This window comes from Gallus gallus, chromosome Z (genome assembly GCF_016699485.2).
Source record: "Gallus gallus isolate bGalGal1 chromosome Z, bGalGal1.mat.broiler.GRCg7b, whole genome shotgun sequence".
NCBI classification, from domain to species: Eukaryota; Metazoa; Chordata; class Aves; order Galliformes; family Phasianidae; genus Gallus; species Gallus gallus.
The window spans coordinates 10,018,777-10,037,020 of NC_052572.1; the positions used below are offsets into that span (position 1 = coordinate 10,018,777).

Below are 18,244 nucleotides of genomic sequence, written 5' to 3' on the forward strand. Positions count from 1 at the left end.
CCCCCTCGACTTTCCATCTGTTTTCCCAATGATTTTAGCAACAGACATTAACAAAACCAGTCAGAAAGCTATTTCTGAAGTCTGCATACTTTCGAGGGTGGACAACGAACTTGTTTATCATCCCTACAGGGTGGGCAGGAGGTAGTGACTGCTGCATCACAACGTGCCAAATAACAACCAAAAGAACAGCTAGAAGGGTCACATGAAATGAGCTCAACCCTGCCAGGATAAAGCATTGCATCCCATACTGAAGTGCGGCTGCAACCAAACAGCACTGCAGCAGCTCTGAACTGCAACAGAGCAAGAAAGAGTAAAGGAATTGGTGTCGGGGTCAAAGCTGAAATGCGCTTTTGTCAGGAGAGGCTTGCAGGAATGAAATGAAATGCTGCAGAAAAGATGGCTCATGGAAATAGCAAACACTGACCTGAGGGACCAGCTGTTTCCCAGATGCTCCACATCTGGAGAGCCACCATGGGGTGCGTCGTCATCTGAGGCCGACCCCGGTGTCCCCGAACTGCTGTCCCGAGGGCTGCCACTGCCAGTCCCCCCTGCCTTCGTAGGGCTGCCTTGGCTTGGCAAGACAAGGGATCTCCGGGGAGTGATTTCCAGCTCTGTTTTGAAACAGGCGGGCTGGGGCGGCCCTGAGAAGCCCTCACCACATAGCTTGTCCAGGTCAGGCATGCTGAGCGCCCGCAGCTCCCGCAGCCTGGAGCGGGACAGAGGCAGCCGGCCCAGAACTCGGCTGCGCCGCACCTGCGAGACCATGGAAGGAAAAGGGGGCTGATCTGCCCCAGTGCTGCCCTCCTCACTCCTCTGGGGCTTTCCTTCCTTCATGACACCCTCAACTGCACGTGTTGGCTCTGTGCTTATGGGCAACTTGGCCACGGTGTCGGCTGGGCTTGGTGTGCCGCCATAGGAGCTCAAGCTGCGCCGCAGAGCCCGTGGTGTGTCAGCGGGGCTGGATGAAGCGGCCATCCCACTGCACGACCTCCTGCCAAGTTGGGACCGCGTGGCCGAGTGGATATCGATGGCCTTCACGATGGGTCGGTCAAAATTAGCCAGGTTTTCAAAGGATTTGATCCTTTGTTTGACAGAAAAGGATGAGGTAGGTTCGTGTGGCCAGTTCAGCTCGTAGTAGTAGTAATTCCTCCTGAAACTCCTCAGTTTGTCAGTGGCAGGGTAAGTAACGTCGCTGGCGGAGGGGGATGTGTCATGAATCCTCTGGGAGCTTTTGGAGCTGTATACCTGCTCCTTCCCACTCTGGCCATTTGGCAGGCTGAGATGCACCATCTGTAACGGACCCGTCACTGCCTGGGGACATGTTTTGTCTGCAGCATGGCCCTGGGGACCTTGTGCAGGATGAAGCTCCACAGCGTGGCAGTTCTCCCTCAAGTGACCTGATAACTGGGCTGGCATCGAGTACGTCCTTGTCACAGGTTTTGACAAGCCACAGAGATTTCTGTCTCTGGCAATATCCACTTTTGAGATATACTCTGTGGTCCCCATCTCTTCAGTCAGTTGATACATCTCTGTGTTCACCTCTTCATTTTTCTCCAGCAATGGCAGCTGCAAAAATGGCGCTGGTGAGGAAGAGGCAGAAGATGAGGAAGAGGAGGAGGAGGAGGAAGAGGAGGAGGAGGAGGAAAGCTTCACCTCAATGAAACTGCGCTGAATTTCCTGCCCTTCTTGCTGCTCCAGCTGAACTGCAGGAGACCTCAATGAAGAAGAACCTCCAGCAGATGCTCCAACATTTTGCAAATCTAACTGCCTAATGTCATCTGCACTATAGATGCTCTTCATTGTGTTCAGGTTCACTCCAGAATTCTCAGTTCTACCTTTCATATATTCAACTTTTGTTGTCCCTTGAGGGGATGAAGCAACTTTGGATTGACTGTCTCTTGCTCTGAAATCATCCACCTTAACACTCCTAACCTGACACACTGCAGGCTGCACGGAAGCTTGCTTTTCTTTTGGCTTTCCCCAAGCCTGCTGCAGATCTGTTAGCTGCTCACAGCCACCACATTTCATTCCACCACATGCTGTTGGGCTGCTGGTGCCGTTCAGGGCAGGCAGAAGTGAATCTTCAGAAATGACCAGAGATGGTTTATTTTCCAGCTCGGATTTCAGAGTCTTTGAGGCTGTTGAAATGCTTTTGCTCAGATCTAGATTTGTAGGTGAGTTACGGGGCAACAGTGCTTTCTTCCCCAAAAGTTTAGGAGACAGCTGTGGAGAAATAGAAGTCCTTTTCTGATCTGCCCCACTGACTTTGGTAAGATTAACACTGGAAGAATCTGAACTTGCCTTTACTTTGCTTTTGATAGTGAAACCTTTTAGCTTTGGTCCTCCTTTGGCCTTCTGGTTATTTAAAAGGGTTTCCATTATACTTTTTTGTGCTATTCCCTTAGACTCCTGACAAGATTTTTTCTGTGAAGATGGGCTGTGCGGTACTGCGGCTTCTTTGCAGTGATTTGTGCCCGAGCTTTGGACTTTTCCATTTGAAGTCCTTCCTGAAGTCACAGAGTTAGCTTTCTCATTTTTCCCTGGCAAGTCATGAGTTGTATTAGCCTTTGGATCTTTAGATCTGGAGGGAAAGGGAGACCTGAGTGATATTGCTCTTGCTGATGTTGCATTCACATGATTACTGTCTGTTTTAGACAAGCTGGACAAAATGTTGGTTTCTTTCTTTGCTAAGCAATAGGTAACAGCATGATTACAGTCATCTACCACTGTTTCACTTTCAGATTTGGATCTCTGTTCGTCATGACATCCTTCTTTCTCAGGCAAGTTGTTCTCCAAGTCACTGACATTTCTAGCAGAGCAAAAGCTTATCTTTTTGCAGTGCAGAGACCCTTTCTCTTCATCAGATTCACAGCATTTCATGTGTCCATTACTGATCCCCAGACCCACTTGTTCTTCTGCACTTAAGGCACCACTGTTATGGAACGTGTAAACTTCAGGGACATCAACTGAATTCTTTACGATGTTTTTTTCTGGCAGAAAGATTGAGGAAGGAGTACACAGGGAAGCAGAGGAGACTTCTGAACACTGGGAGGGACACGAACTGGGACCACTGCAATCTTCCAAGCCCAGTTTGCTGATGCTTGACTCCAGTGACCCACACATTGCACAGTCCTCAGTTTGCAAAACTTTGCCACCATAGTGATGTGGTGGTGCCAGAGAGGATGAGCTTGTCACAGATGTGAGATGCTGCTCCTGAGAAGGCTTTTGCAGCTCATCGTTCATGCAACAAATCTCAATTTGCTCATCATCTGACTCCAATACAGTACAGACTGCTGGGGCATTAGCAGCAGCACAGGGCCCAAGCAGCACATCACTGGCACTATCAAATGTTTCTGTGACAGACTCTGCATCTGAGTGAGAATCTTCTGCAGCCCCATACATAGACTTAGGAAACGTGTCACTTCTCTTACCCTCTGGACAGCTCGGTGCAGGCAACTCATCCTCACTTAAACTGCTAAAATTCCTAGAATAGTTATTTAAAGAGTTTTTATTCACAGTAAAAAGTTTGCCTGTGTTAATAGAGTCCAACACAGACAGCCCCAAAACCCCTTGTGCATTTGCTGCGCAATTCGTAGCCTTCTCCAGCAGCTCTTCCTTCACCTGACGTGGCTCAGAACCAGGGCAGCCTTCATCAGTCCCACAGCAGCACATCGTGGTGGACTCATCTCGGAAGGGGCTCTCTGCTCGCGATGGGGTGCGCGAAGCCCTGCTCTCAGGAGCACCCATTTGGTTGAGCAAGTCATCAATATCGGTGACAGGCATGCAATCCTCCGCACGGCTGCTCTTTGTGGTACCTCTCTGCACATCTTTGGTCACGGCATCAGGTGGCAGTGTCATTCTCTCTCCTGCACAGCTGCCACCAGCATTTTGCAAACTTGCTCCTTCTTGCTTCCCAGCATTCAGTTCTTCCTCAGTTGAGAGAATGCTGCTGACATCAGCTTGATTTTGAGTGTCTACTGCTGGAGACAGGATGAGGTTTGTAAATCTGCTGACAGCTGCATCATGATTTAAAAGAAATAAGAATAATTAAAAAAAAAAAAAAGCGAAATTCTATCAGATGTAGGAAGTGATATCAAAAACACCACATTTTATTATAAAAACAGACACCCATGTACTCAGACTAGATATTTTCCTTTATCCTTGTACTCCTCCTCTCCTGCAATCATGTTTGCAACAACTCCAATTTATCATAACCCTGCATATTTGAGTAGCATGTAGGAAGGAAGAACCCTCCCATCCAGGCTGAGCAGTCACAATCTGTTTAACTCTCATCTTTGAGATTTAAACAGTCAAGCAGCCAGCTACTACAGTGTCAGTGTGCAGTAAGTCAGGCTGAGCAGTGCTGTTTCTCACTGCTTGTTTGATTGAAAACACCTCCAATTGATTGCACAGAGTATACAAAGCCCTGCCATAGCAACCAAAGATGAGCAGGTAACAGTGACAAGCAGTGCGTGAACACCTTCACTCTGATCCTCCTGACTCTCCTGCAGGTGCTTAATGTGACACGCATGGGTGATGTTGCACACGCATTAAGCACATTGGCTTTGAGAGACTTTTGGCACAGGTCTTTCCTCGCTTACAATATATGCTTTACCCACTCCTGGGCAACACACCATCACTGCTGCACTTTAATATGTACCACCCATTGCCCCAGTTCCTTAATTTTCACAAGTTCACCCCCAGTATTTCCTTGCACCTCCCTGCATTGCTTCTGGGACACCCCTCCCACATCTAAGCTGTCTTCCCAAGACTGGTTACTACCAGATGAGGCTCAGAAAGTGCATGGAGAATGCATTCACACAGTCAGCATCCTTTCCTGCTCATTCAAACACAGCTGCATGTCCCTCTTGACTCAATCCTTGAATGAGTCTGCAGGACTGTCCACACTGCTTATCTTATGTACTTGTGTTAGTAAAGCTCCAAGCTCATCCTGGAGTTGACAGAGGGAAGACATTCTCTTCTCTGCCAGACAGGCAGAGCAAAAGGAAAGCAGAAGTGTTCCCTGATAAAGAAGTAACAGTATGTCCCTACCCCAAAGGGCAGAGCAATAAGGAAACATGAAAAGAACACTCTGCCAAACCAGGAATTCCTTAAAGAAAAACTGGAATTGAAGCATTTGGAAGCAATTTGGGCTCACGGGTATTAATAGGTACACGAAGATCATAAGCTAGAATGAAGCAGAATATTATGTTCTTCCTGAATTTGAAAAGTATGCTTTTCTTTTTCAAACATTCACTTCCACACCATGAAATTTGTACAGTCTGTGGGGAAGCATACATTGCTGCAGGAGCATAAATCAACCCTGAGCAGAAACTAAAGAGGTATCAAGTGTTTCAATTCAAACCAGAAAACTTTTTATAAGATGCATGCCAATAAGCATTTTGATAAGATTCTGGTTATCCTGGGTTTCACGACACAAAAAAGCATCCTATCATCTAGCTGTCCATTCCCAAAAACACTGCTTACTGTTCAGCTCTTAAAAGAGACAGATGCAATTATAAAGGGTCAATGTACTTCCTGAAAAGACACGGTAGAAAAATGGGCTGTCAGTACCGGGCTGCTGCTATGTTAGCTCCAGGTATTTACAAAATGACTCAGACCTCAGCAAATGTCAACAGGAGGGACATACTGTAAATGGGAGCTCTGAGCATTTAACACAGATGTAGGTTTCCTCCCCTCATCATGGCACCAGGGAATACCTTGAAGCCTGGTCTGGTGATGAGGGGCTTTTAATCTGAATTAATGTGGAAAGAAGGAAAGCAGAAGCACAGACTGGTACTCATAATAAATGGTACAAAAGCAAAACTACTCTCTTCTCACCCGATGCTGCTTTCTGGATCTCCAGGGTTACAGATGTAGGAAGACACTGCATAAGCAAGCAGATTTCCTCATAAGTCATCTTACTGACCGGGATACTGTTGATGGTGGTAATCTCATCTCCTACAGTCATCTTGCCCATTGATCCCTGATGCAATGACAGAACAAAGGAAATTATAAATATGCCTTTGCCATAGGGGAAAAGATTGCAGGGAAGCAATTTATGGCTTACAAGCAACATTCCCTATTTCACATCACCACAGAGCACAGGTACCACTGCAGTCAGTTTGCCAACACATAAATAAAGAGCAGGCTGTGCCTTTGCCAGGAGAGGAACTGACGACCAACCTGAACCAGGAAGATCAAAAGAGCTGCTGGGTCCTCTGAGAGATGAGTAACAGGACGGAGACACAGTCCCTTTCATTTAAATGGACTGGTCTGGATTGGATCTTGTTTCTTCAAGACTGGAATACTGTCTACCATTTTTTACTCTTCATGTAGGAATTAAGTGATTACAGGATTACAAATCAAATCAGGATTTGATCCCTGGTCAAAATCTCTTAGACTAATTAGACTCTCCTAGATTACTAAACTGGACAGAGAATGAGCTTCTAAAGTAAAAAAAGCAGGTATGTTTCTCATCACAGTGTAATGTGTCAGAAAAAGAGGCAGGAACAGAACCCAAATCCCAAACTCTTACGGCCCAATGTGAACTGCTGAGATGCATGCCTTGTTAACACAGTGGCCTTTAAATAAATTAAAAATGCAACACTGAACCCCGTACACCATAACATAATTTTTCCTCTGTCTATGCTATTGTATCTAAAGTCAGCAGTTGCATGTCCAGCATGAAGCCAGTACCCAGAAAACGTGTGCAAGTAAGAGATGCAGAAAAGCAACATGTTACTGGTACTACTATGGTACTTGGCAGATCCGGCCAGCATGGTTTCTATAATACGGGGATGTATGCTGATAAAATACCAGGGAGGATTTTAAAACACACATTCCAGACTGCAACATGGCTTCTGTCTTAAAAAGCGTCTTTATCACCAGTATTTACTTATCTTGTTCCTGCCTCTGATAAAATGTAAGAAAACAAAGTAGAGCTTCATCAAACTGTAACTCTGGAATGTGGATGAGTCCATCTCGGAGTATCTGCCTCTTGACTTTCTCAGTTCTGAACCAGCCAGAATGCACTTCTGAATGAAATATTTCATTGAACAGGCATTTCAGAACCACATGGCATGAGGACTTTTGCCCAGCAGAAGCAACGCCTCCCTTGCACTTTTTCTCTAGTTCACAGTTCACTAGCTTAAGAATGATAATCCCTGCAAAGCAAAAGGAAATCACAACAAGGCAATGCAAAATAAATAGCTACCCTTTCTGCTGCTCCACCTGGACGTAGCCCTGTGACAACAACCTTTAAGGGCATAGCCTGGATTTCCAAATCCAGGCCGAACGACTCGTGCTCATTGCGAACCAGAGTGACGATTTCACCCTGGCACTGCCCAGCCCCATCAGGTGCTTCACACTTCTTGCTGTGAGGGAGCATCCTCGCAACAGGCTTGTTGTAAGAGCCATGCTCCTCTGTCCTCTGCCTCTGAAGACTTCGGCACTCAGTGCTCATCATGCTTTTCACTCTTGTGACTGCCCTGTGCTCCAGTCTCGGTGATCTCTTAGATTCGAGCTGTGCCTCCCGGAGTTCCCTCAAACTTAGGCTGCTGAGACGAACTTCAGGCACACTTGAGTAGTCAAATGCTATGATGGGGAAGAAAGGAGAGTCTATTTGCTCTGGCGTGCTGTCTACAGACTCCACGGAGCTGCTGAAGACAGGGGAAGATGTTTCTGTGCCAATATGTCTAGCTGAGTTGCTGTCCTGGATCTCATCATCAGCTTCTACTGATGAGGTTGTAATGACAATGCCAGCATCCTCCTGGCTTTTGGCCCTCTGGCTTCTTTGCAAGTGGGAACTTTCATCATCATCACTGGCATCACCATCATAGAAAACAACCCTTCTCTGCCGATGAAAGGGGCTGCGGGCAGATTTGGGGCTGTCACTGAGGATGCCAGGTCGGACAGACTCCACGTGCTTATTGTGAAGACAGGATGATCTCCCACTGGTTGAAGAAGACAGACCATTTGCTTTTGCCAATCCTGCTTCTCTAGCAGCTAGGAAGAAAAAAAAAAAGTTTTATTTTAATTGTATTTATCAGTGATTTTTAATACCAAGCACAGAACTGCAGCAGAGGACACATGGATGTTTCCAGAGAAGAAGTTCAGCCTCTCCTCAGACAGCAAAAGCAGTTTTTTCATGTCCTCCCTCCAACTGCAACACACAATAAGAGCAATGGCAGACAGCTTCAGAATTTATGAGTAATTTCTGAAATGGGTGCATGCCAAATCTGGTTTTATTTTCAGTGTATTTCTAAATTATGGCTATAACCCAAAGAAGAAAGAGATGCGCATAATCATGTGTACTTTACATCAAACATTTCTTTCACATCTTGCTTACATCTAGGATGCTGCTTTTATCAGTTTACAGTGAGTGAGAAATGTTTTCTTGAACAAAAACAGAAGCACATGGCCATCAGTATTAAATTAAAGACTAATTGGCCTGAGAATCCTTTTCATAACCTTTTTAGAAAGAACTGCATCTTACTTTGCAGAAAGTTGCCCGAACATAAAAATGATTTTTGAGCATGAAATAATAAATGTCTGGAGAAAAATAAGCAGAAGACAAAGAGATTACTTGACAAGCACAGGAAAGGGAAAATAAATATAATATCCTTTGAATCTGAAATCAGGTGCATGTCAGTAAGGAAACGAAAGATTCTTCCAGTCAATTACTACGATAAGGAAGATAATGTGCAAAAAATCTAGTGTCAACTGGAACATTCAATTGTTTTTACACTGCTACACATGACATTTTGAAGTTGTGTATTTAAGGTTGCAAAGAAGACTTCCATTTAAATGTAATCAATCAGATGATCATAAGCCATCTGAAAAAAATCCCTGCAGCGTAGTCAATCTAGATTTGGCCAGCCCAATCAAATGAAGACATTCTCAGAGCAGCTATTTGGACAAACTGCCATGGAAACAGGCATTTATGAGCACTGCTGTAAACCCCTTCCATCTTCCAGAATTTCATGCGATGAGCACTGGTTTGCACTATGCTGCCAGGCATTTCCTATCAGCACAGGAATCACCACAGCTCTTCTGTAAAGCAAATCAGCGCTCAGTGACTCTCCCCCCATTAACCAAATGATCGGGCATTTCCGTGGCTTATTCAAGTTACCAGGAAGAAGAGAGCTGTCATCCAGCAAGCCGCTTCTGTTCTTCTGACGGAGCTGTTCTTCATCACAGGAGCCAGTTACAGCATCAGAGAATGGGATGTGGCTCGTGCCATCATGCGAGAAGTACTGGGAAAGCTCTGCCTCGGAACTGACGGAGCCCTGCTGAAAAAGGCAAGGCTGGTGACTTATCTCCGTCAATGCTTAAAGCCCTTCCCTATGAGCACACACCACAGTTTCAACTCACATCACCCTTGTCAGCAAAGGAACTTAAAGGGCAATTTAAAAAAACAGGGAATTGCCAGGATATTGAGGACCAAACTGTCAAACTTCAGTGGCTGAAATGCATCATGACAACATCTTTTTGGCCTGCATAATGAAAGGGATTCCAAATCTCACTGATCTGCAGACACTCAATATACAAACAAGGGATGAAACTATTCTCTTCTGTAATTCCTTTATTCACCTTCTTCACTTATAGAAGGGCTTGGTTTGTACTTCTGGTCACTGATGTATGGCTTCTTTATCTTTCCCCAAAAAAGCAACTGAGACTTCTCTATGGTAATGGCTATGGAGGGAGACTAAGCACTTAACCTCCTGCACACAGGCTCGGGTCCCTCTGCTAACTCGTCCCTGTGTCAGCAGGAGCTTCCTGCAAAGCAAGAGTGCCTTTGAGGTGACAGGAGGTGGGAATCCACAGCTTTCTTTGCCACACTCTGCACACTGCTCCTGAAGGCTATGATCACACCAGCAGGTGTTTGCAGAGCTAGCATCAGAATTTAAACACATGGCATAAGAAACAAACACTTCCATGGAGCTCCTGAAGGAGTGCAGAGGTTTCGTTTTGATCACCCTGATCAACCGCAGCTTCAGCACTTGAAACAGCCTGCTTGTATTGTATCTGATCCTTTACCCGGCTTGCTGGCTCCAGGAAGCGTTTCATCGTCCAGCTGAGGGGAGATGATGTCTCTCCTTGTTTGGTCTTCATACCGGGAGATGGGGTTTTTTGCACAGCGCCTGTTGAACGCAGCTTAGTTAGTTGTCAAAAGCTAAAGTAGCGGTCCGTATATCCAAACAACCCCCTTCATTCACCGCCTGAGACCAGCAGCTGTGCTTAATCCCACTTATTATCTGAACTGCCTTCATAAAACAAGATCTATTTAACGTTTCATGGGCTCCCCCTCAGATCAGGTGAAATATTACCACAAAAACACATTACACCCACCAGGCCCAGGGCAGAGCTATGAGCACAGGATGTGCAGGAGATGGTCTCCCCCCCCTGCAACCACAGAAGACAAATTAGCAGTCACTTGGCAGATCTATTGCAGAAAGGGTCTTGGCTGACAAAGATACAAGGATAATCACAAATCTAACATTTCTGTCTGAAAATCACCTTGATGGTCCTTCTGCCATTGCCAAGAACTTGCTTTCAATCTGTAACATTTTAGGAAGTACTAGCTTTTGTGTAAGAATAATAACAATAAAACCAACAAAAAACAGTCAAACAAACAGCTGAGAATGTATCTTGACGTGAACCTAAGAACGTTGCTTTGCCCTCTACGTGGATAAGTGTACACAGGTGGAGTCCCCTGCTGGGATATTCTCCAAACTGATCATGAAGAGAGGACAGACCAACCATCTCTGCTTTCAGACTATGGCAGCCTCATGAAACCCAAAGTAAGCAATGTGATCCATAGATGTGATCCACTTGAACTGGATGTCTGTGCTAAGATTTTGGCGATTGTGTCCTCAGAACTGGTCAGCTGTTTTGAGGGCTCTCAAAACATTAAGGATGTTGATGAACCAAAGAGCATGTCCTTAAACATTCCCACATCTGGAAAAGGATAAATATTTAGGAGGAAACAGGCTGCTACCTGAGACATGAGAGGAGCCCGTGTCCTTACTCTCTCGGTGAGTAGTTCGTGCGATTGCTTCATCCATCTCCTGCTCTGAAACCTAAAGTCAAGTGGAAGACAGAGATCAAACCGGGTAAAATAAATGAATATGAAAGTCTGACCACTTACCACTACAAACAGGACTCACTTACGACATACTACTTTTAAGGCCAGAATTAAGAAGACCTAGTTGTGAGCTCCTACATCTCAGTCCCCTGATTCAGATTGGATCCATCCAACCATCCTTCAGAAATTAGGAGGCAGAAGCCAGCCAGTTTTATGAAGGTAATGTCCAAGCACCATGTTGCACAAATAAACAAAACTTTGTTGGACTGAAAGAAGTCAAATAAAGCCATTACTGTACAATTTTAACTCAATTAAATCCTGTATATTGATCTATTGAGAAAATACTACTTTAATATAAACAAAGGCTGCTCTGTACAAGCATACATCAGCAACAGAAGATATTCTATACTTACCCTACCGGAAGAATACCAGACCTCCCAAGATATTGGCTGTTGTTCTAATTTTAATTTCTCTTTGCTTTTCAAAAAAAAAGGAAACCTAATCTGTTATCAGTAATAAATGTTATTCTGGGTTAGGAATAAATACTGGTTTACCATATTAGATATATTAGCTGATTTTCTCCTGAATCATTGCCATGCACTTAATTATTACTGTCAAATTCCATATAATTTTGTAACAGGAATGCCTAGTTTGCAGGAGAATGTATTTAAAAGCAGAAAGCAAGTTAATTCTGTCAGAAGCAATTTCTGTACACACTGCTTTACATGAGTTAAGATTCCTCATAAAGAGAGATGAGAAACTTGAATCTTTCTGAACCAGGAAGATTTGAAATACTCCTAAGCAAACTCAGCAGTTTAAACATAGTTTAAACGCCACATTTACTCAGAATAATAAGAACAAAGAAAATTTTGTGGTGTTTCTCTTGGATGTACATGAGAACACCGAAGTGAATATATTCAGCAACTAAATGCACTGTGGACCTCTTGTGCCATAAAATGAGAGATTAAGTATAAAAATGTCTAAAACAACAAGAGCCTTTGTAGAAATACATCTGTTTTCAGATTGTGGCATGACCCTAGCAGCAAACCAAAAGTCTCGGGGCTTCTGGGGCACAGGGGGTCCATGCAGGACATGGACCAAACCCTGAGAATGTGCTCCAGGACCTTTCCATAAACCACTGGGTACAAGATGCAGAACAAAGCCAGGTGCTGAGCAGATGGCAGCATTTGTTTAAAGCTAAACAAAAATCCACACTTCTGCAAGCGCCGCCAAGTTTGATTCTTTAGCATTCTCCACACCGCAGGCAAATCAAACTCCGTCTATGGAGCAGGACAAGCAAATTCTTAACTACCATTCACAGGTTGGCGTATTATAACTAATAAATAAATACATTAAAAATAATAAAACTACAACAACAACGAAAGAAAAAACAAACCAACAACAGACAAATGCTCCCGTGGATCCCCCAGGGCTGTCAGAGAAAGAATGACAGTGATATGGGATAAATGTGGGTGCCCATACAGACACTCCTTCAGAGATCCAACTATAAAGGATTGCGGATTCATAATTGCCTGCGGTGGAAACACTTCAGGGACCCTCCAGCTCAACTTCTGACTTTACTTAGCGATTCTTGGCAAAGGATTTGTTGTTATTTCAAATGTCACTTATGAAAAACTGTAAGAGGATCCACTTAATAGTTTCCCTCTGTTACTGAGTAGTGGCGAGCAATTAGCCTAACTCAGTTCATCTCAGCAGATAACCTGGTTGGGTCACTCATCGGCTTTCGAGCCACCACCACAGTGAGATGAAGGGTTGGTTTTGCTCCATGAGTTCTTATTACGTGCTACTTAAAGACTCTGAAAAGTCTATATGCCTTAATAATGCAATCAAACAGAATCATCGTGCTGGCTCAGCACAGCATACAGACTCCTCGGAAATACTGTTATCTTAGGCTACAAGCCCAAATCTTACCCCTTGCTGCTTACCTTTAACTAGCAGAACCAAGGTCTCTTTCTTTTTAGCATCACAAAGCCTCGTGGCAATAAAGTCTGGGCAGTGTGACTCTATTTGTCTACTGTTTGTATATTTAATTTAGCCGAAAATACACAATTAATTATGAAGTCAGAAACCTCAGTTCTCCTAGCTATGGATTTACTAGGGCCTCTATTTTCAGTTACAAGTTCAAAAGTCAGAGCACTCTGGACACACTAATGCAAATATTTTTACAGCTTCAGTCCTGTTTGAACAGGAAGGTTTTGTACATTCATGAAATTCTTTGAAATACTGAAATAAAAGAAGTTGTTATTCCTTATAGTTTGGCTAAAAGGGCTTTATCTTCTATCATCAATTTTAAAAAATTGATTGAAAATAATCACTCACTTTGTAAACCCAGGCTTATTTTCAAATTGCCCTGCACAGATTTCACAGTAGCAGAACATTCCAGATTCTCATTTTTTAATTCCTGAAGGAAAACTTTGATGTTTGGGCAGACTTTACTCTTTCAAAAGCAATATTCCTATTACCCTATTACAGTTAATCAATTCAATCTGTTGGTAATTATATTCCTGTCCCTAAATTATATTCCACTCTCAGACACTCAGACGGACTAAATGCAAAATAAGGAGGAAGAGGATTTGTGCCACATTTACGCTGACACAAATATGAAGAAAGATGGAAGCACTTCAGCTCAAGTGGCTCCAGGAAAACTGCATCCAACCACTGTGTGAAGAGGAGAAAAGCAGCAGGGGCAGTCTAGCATTGCTGCAACTCACAGAACTGGAAGGCATCACCACAATCCTTCAGCCTGACTTCTTGCACAATATATGTCATAGAAAGAACAATCCAACACTCCTCGCTTGCCACTTTCCTGGCAGCAAGAGACAAATTGCAGCAGCAGATGATGTGCTAACACGTTTTCCCCCTACCTTTGGGTTGGGATGCCGACTAATGATAAGGCTGACTGGCCCTGGACCGCACTCGCTCAGAATGGCGTAGGCTTCGCTCAGTGCCGCGTGACGCAGGCTGACCGAATCTGCCTCCAGGATCTGATCACCCCGACTGCAGAGAGACATAAAGCCAGTTAATCACATCCGCCTTTTACAAAAACGTTTGTGCTTTTGACTGGTGGCCAAACTTTTTCGGAGATACAAGTATCTGGAAAAGATTTGCAAAAAGAGCTGGCCTCGCTCTTGCTCTCAGTGACGTGAATGCTTTAAGTCCTGTTGACTTTGCAAGGCAGGTCCAGTGATCCCTTCTGCACTTACTGCTAGTGCTACAAACCCTATTAAATCAACAGAGAAAATTGGCTGCGTTCGGACGAGGGTGAAAGCAAATTTCAATTCCACTTCTGCATTCAGACACTTTGGGCACAGAAGAGGAAAAATTAGATTCAGATGGGCTGTTCCTTCCCATCATACTGAATTACTTAACACAAACACTGATAAGAAATTCATGATGTAGATTTGAGCTTATGAAATGACTCCAGGAAAAAACTGAGAGAGATAAGAAAGTATTTGCTTCAAATTAACGTACAGAACACATTAAGCCAACAAACAAAAGTCTCCCCCCTCCCCCTCAAAAAAAATAACCTGGGAGGAAAGCACAAATTGTTTTCTTTTCTTTTTTTTTTTTAACTCTTGCTCATGGCATCCAGACATCTGGAACTATTCAAAAGAGAAGATCATCAAGCAGGGATATCATTAAAGCATTCTCCATAATTACTAAAACATTTGCTTTAAGTACACACTCAAACAATCCACTACTGCTGATTTATGTTGGGTTACTTGTGACAGTGGAAATGGGCTTACACCGAGTCCACGTGCCAAACACAAAATGGCAACTGCATGTGGCAGCCTTCCGTAGCCTGTACTCCACTGTGAAAGCAAAGGTAGTTGTGTAATCATGCTGCTGCTTTGCATACCTTTTAAACACCTCTTAGAAACTGGGAAAAATAGAATCAGTTACATGGGCTTATAACTGAGAGGGGGAGTTCAGATACAGAAGGGCTGGGCTCAAACCCTTTCCAATACTGTAAAGCCAGCGTCTGATTAACGAGGTTTTCCAAAATCAAAACCATCCTGTAAGTTTTGGCTTATAGAGCCATAAACCACTGATGGGACAACGGGAGCAATGTCTCAAAGAAGCAAGCTAGAAAACTGGGAAGATTGCCTTGATATAATCAATCATTTAAACCTAATAACGATGCAGCTGTTGCACGCAGACACAATCAGCACTGCAATCCTGTTCCAAAGAGGTTTACAAGAAAGCAAGCTGGCATTAAAAGTATTGTCTCCTGTAGGCATTTCTATATGGTAGGAAATTTCAAGGGTTTTTGGCAGGGATGTAACCATAAAATTTATCTTCTTTCCTTATTCCAGAAGCCAAAATGCTCTATCACAGTTCTGCTGGGGAGCAAGGAAGTACTTTCTGCCCATCACAAAAGCAAGGCTGTTACGCAGCACCTCTGCCACAAGTGTGGTGTTGACCACACAGTCACAGTGTGTCTTCAGCACAGCCTGACCTCCCAGATGCGCTCCTGGCACCCAACACCATTTATGCAGCAATGCAGAAAGTGGAAAAGTTCCCTGAACGGCTTGTAAAAACAAGGCTCCCAGGAGAGCAACAGAAAATAAATTTATGTCACTTAATCTGATGCACACAGAAGCCCTAGGAGTGATTTCCTCTCTCCAACAGTTCCTTATAGTCATCCAAATGGCACAACAGAGAACATGAGACAAGCATGGAGCAGAGATCCTGCCAGACAGTAATGGCAGAAGAGCGCTACTGTAGCCTGGGGCACAGCCAGCTGCAAGAACATCCCCCACTGCTCTTCTTTTGAGAGTTTCAGGTGACTGAGATCTACATGGGGCTCTGCACACCTCCCCCCAGTGTGGGGTCTCTGACTGCAGCTCTGGGAAAAAGACACACGGCAGCTCATCGTGCTGCTCCCTTTCTCAAAGGGCTCTAGCAGGCTCAGTTTTCTGTATAGAGAATTTAAAAAAGCCAAAAATATGTCTTAATGAACACGCTGCCTACAGCACACAGAACAACATTTCTTGAGTATTCCATACCACTTTGGAATGTCTTTATCTTCGTGTTTCCTTTTTGGTGAATACTAAAGTATAAATACTTGCCAGCCACATCAACCAATAGGTAAGAAGAAACTTTCCATTGATTTTACTGTAAAACCACTCCAGCGTGTTTTTGTTTTAACCAACCTTAATCTGCCATCCATTTTAGCCACTGATCCTGGGGCCAGACTGTGGATATATATCCCCGGAGAACTGTTTTCAAGCGTGAGACAACAGGCACCAATGCCGAGTCCAACCCCTGGCTCTGTGAAAAACAAAAAGCACATAGGAAAGCGCTGTTATTCCCTGCTCATTGTACTCACATAGGACACGCAAGCTTTTCTGTTCCCACATCTCATCTGAGATCACGATTCATGTATTGTTTCAGGGCTGGCCTTAACTGCAGCCAGCCAGGAAGCCAAGACCAACAGTGGAAATCAGAGCTGGAAATACCCGATCCTGACTGGTTTCTGAGATCCAGCACTGAAAGGAATGGCTCTGCTCCTGGCAAACGTTCAACATGCCCTGGGAACTGCCTGGGACTGGAAGTGCTACACGCGGTCTGATCTGGTCTGAGACACAAAGGAGAAGGAATGGCAGTCCAATAAAGATCTCACTTAAAATTGTTTCAGAAAATAGGAGCACAGGAGGTGCTGTCAATTGCACTGCTCCCTTTTGTGAAATACCTGCATGACATTTGCCCTCTGCAAAGAGGCACGAAGAAAGATGAGGAGTTTTCTCTGGATCAGAGATTTCCCGTATTTATTAACTGTACTGAAGTAGGAATTGCCAGACACCTGCTTTCTCCAAACGTTTAATCCAACCTTTAAAAACATCACCCAAGTCTTTAAAGCAGGCATGCTTGTCCCACTACAGAGGGCAGATGCACTAAGATTTCCTTGTGCGATGATTGTTCATGAGATCAGTCCTCATGCAGGAGCTCAAGCAGCTCACCTGGGCCACTCTGAGCAGTCTGCAGGGATGTGCCCTGCCCAGGGCTGTGCTTTACAAGAAGGGTATGGACAACCTGGTCCGACAAGAGAGCAATTCACATTTTGGCACATATCTCACAGCCTCACCCCCTTCCAGCAGCACAGACACTGCTACCAGCAGGAGCCTCCTGACTGGAACAGTAAGATGTGCAAGGGGGAACTATTCAGCAGTTTTGGCATCAGAGAATGTTCTTCTCCATCACTGCGTGATTCAAGAGCAGAACAACAAGGGAAGGTGCCCTGGATATTACAAACACTAATTAGCGTTTTCCCAAAAACCTCCCCTGAGAAATAAGCGTTCATTCTCCCAGCTCATTCCAACACAGCCTTACCTTTATTGAGCGTCACATCCATGACAATTCTGTCCTTTGGGCCGGGGCCTTTGCGGCTGGAGAAGGAACCATCTGCCTCGTCGGGGCCGGGCACTGGTGTGCCACCGCTGGCACTGGAGCTGGGCGAGCTGGAGCGGCTCAGCAGGGTGGGAGTTGCACAGGGTGTGAGGCTGGGGCTGCGCAGCCGCGTGCGCACCGTCAGGGTCACCACACCTTTCTTGAGTTGCTGGAGAGACAGAGCCCCAGTAAGGTGGCACGATAAGCCAATGCTTGCCAGTAAAAATGTGTATATTACATTTGCGGAAAGCAAAAGAATGTAAACTCTGTGATTCTATGATTCCAAAGGTGCTAAAAGGCACGCAGTAAAGAGGAGTGAGAATTGCTCTTGTGCTACATCCATGTTACCTTGAACCTCTGGATGGCCTCCTGATGGGTCAGCCCTTGTAAAGACTCTCCATTAACTTCCAGGATTTCATCTCCTGGTAATCAGATACAAAAAAACCTAAGTCAGCAATGCACAGACTACAGAGGTGTGAGAAAACTCCTTATACATAAGGCAATCTGCTACTATAAGGACTCCAACTAACTGCTCAGTAAAAACCCTCCTAGCGTCACCAGCTTATTTTCACTTGTCCTAACGCCTTTACAAGTTAATGAAGAATTCACAAGGTAAAGATTGCTTTTCAAGAAGAGATCCTTAATATAGTATTCTCATACTAACAAACCAACTTAAATCATCACAGATATTCACTGAAGTCTGAAAATAAGATGTTCATAACATGAAGTCCAAGGGGACCACAG

General features: G+C 44.4%; 1 protein-coding gene across 8 annotated transcripts in view; it reads right to left on the reverse strand.

The window, feature by feature from the left end:
• The window catches only part of PDZD2 (PDZ domain containing 2), a 194,379-nt gene that overhangs the window by 12,747 nt on the left and 163,388 nt on the right, over positions 1 to 18,244 (reverse strand). For 6 of the 8 annotated variants that reach the window (XM_004937166.4, XM_424994.7, XM_015277499.3 and 3 more), the window contains 10 exons: positions 17,849 to 17,922; positions 17,444 to 17,669; positions 16,267 to 16,384; positions 13,975 to 14,107; positions 11,003 to 11,084; positions 10,042 to 10,145; positions 9,134 to 9,293; positions 7,217 to 8,007; positions 5,842 to 5,986; positions 425 to 4,016 (listed from right to left, as the gene is read on the reverse strand). In XM_004937166.4, the coding sequence (XP_004937223.2) occupies positions 425 to 4,016; positions 5,842 to 5,986; positions 7,217 to 8,007; positions 9,134 to 9,293; positions 10,042 to 10,145; positions 11,003 to 11,084; positions 13,975 to 14,107; positions 16,267 to 16,384; positions 17,444 to 17,669; positions 17,849 to 17,922 (5,425 nt within the window). The remainder of the gene's footprint in view (positions 1 to 424; positions 4,017 to 5,841; positions 5,987 to 7,216; positions 8,008 to 9,133; positions 9,294 to 10,041; positions 10,146 to 11,002; positions 11,085 to 13,974; positions 14,108 to 16,266; positions 16,385 to 17,443; positions 17,670 to 17,848; positions 17,923 to 18,244) is intronic. The other 2 variants (XM_046905544.1, XM_004937164.4) reach the window with 2 other exon arrangements.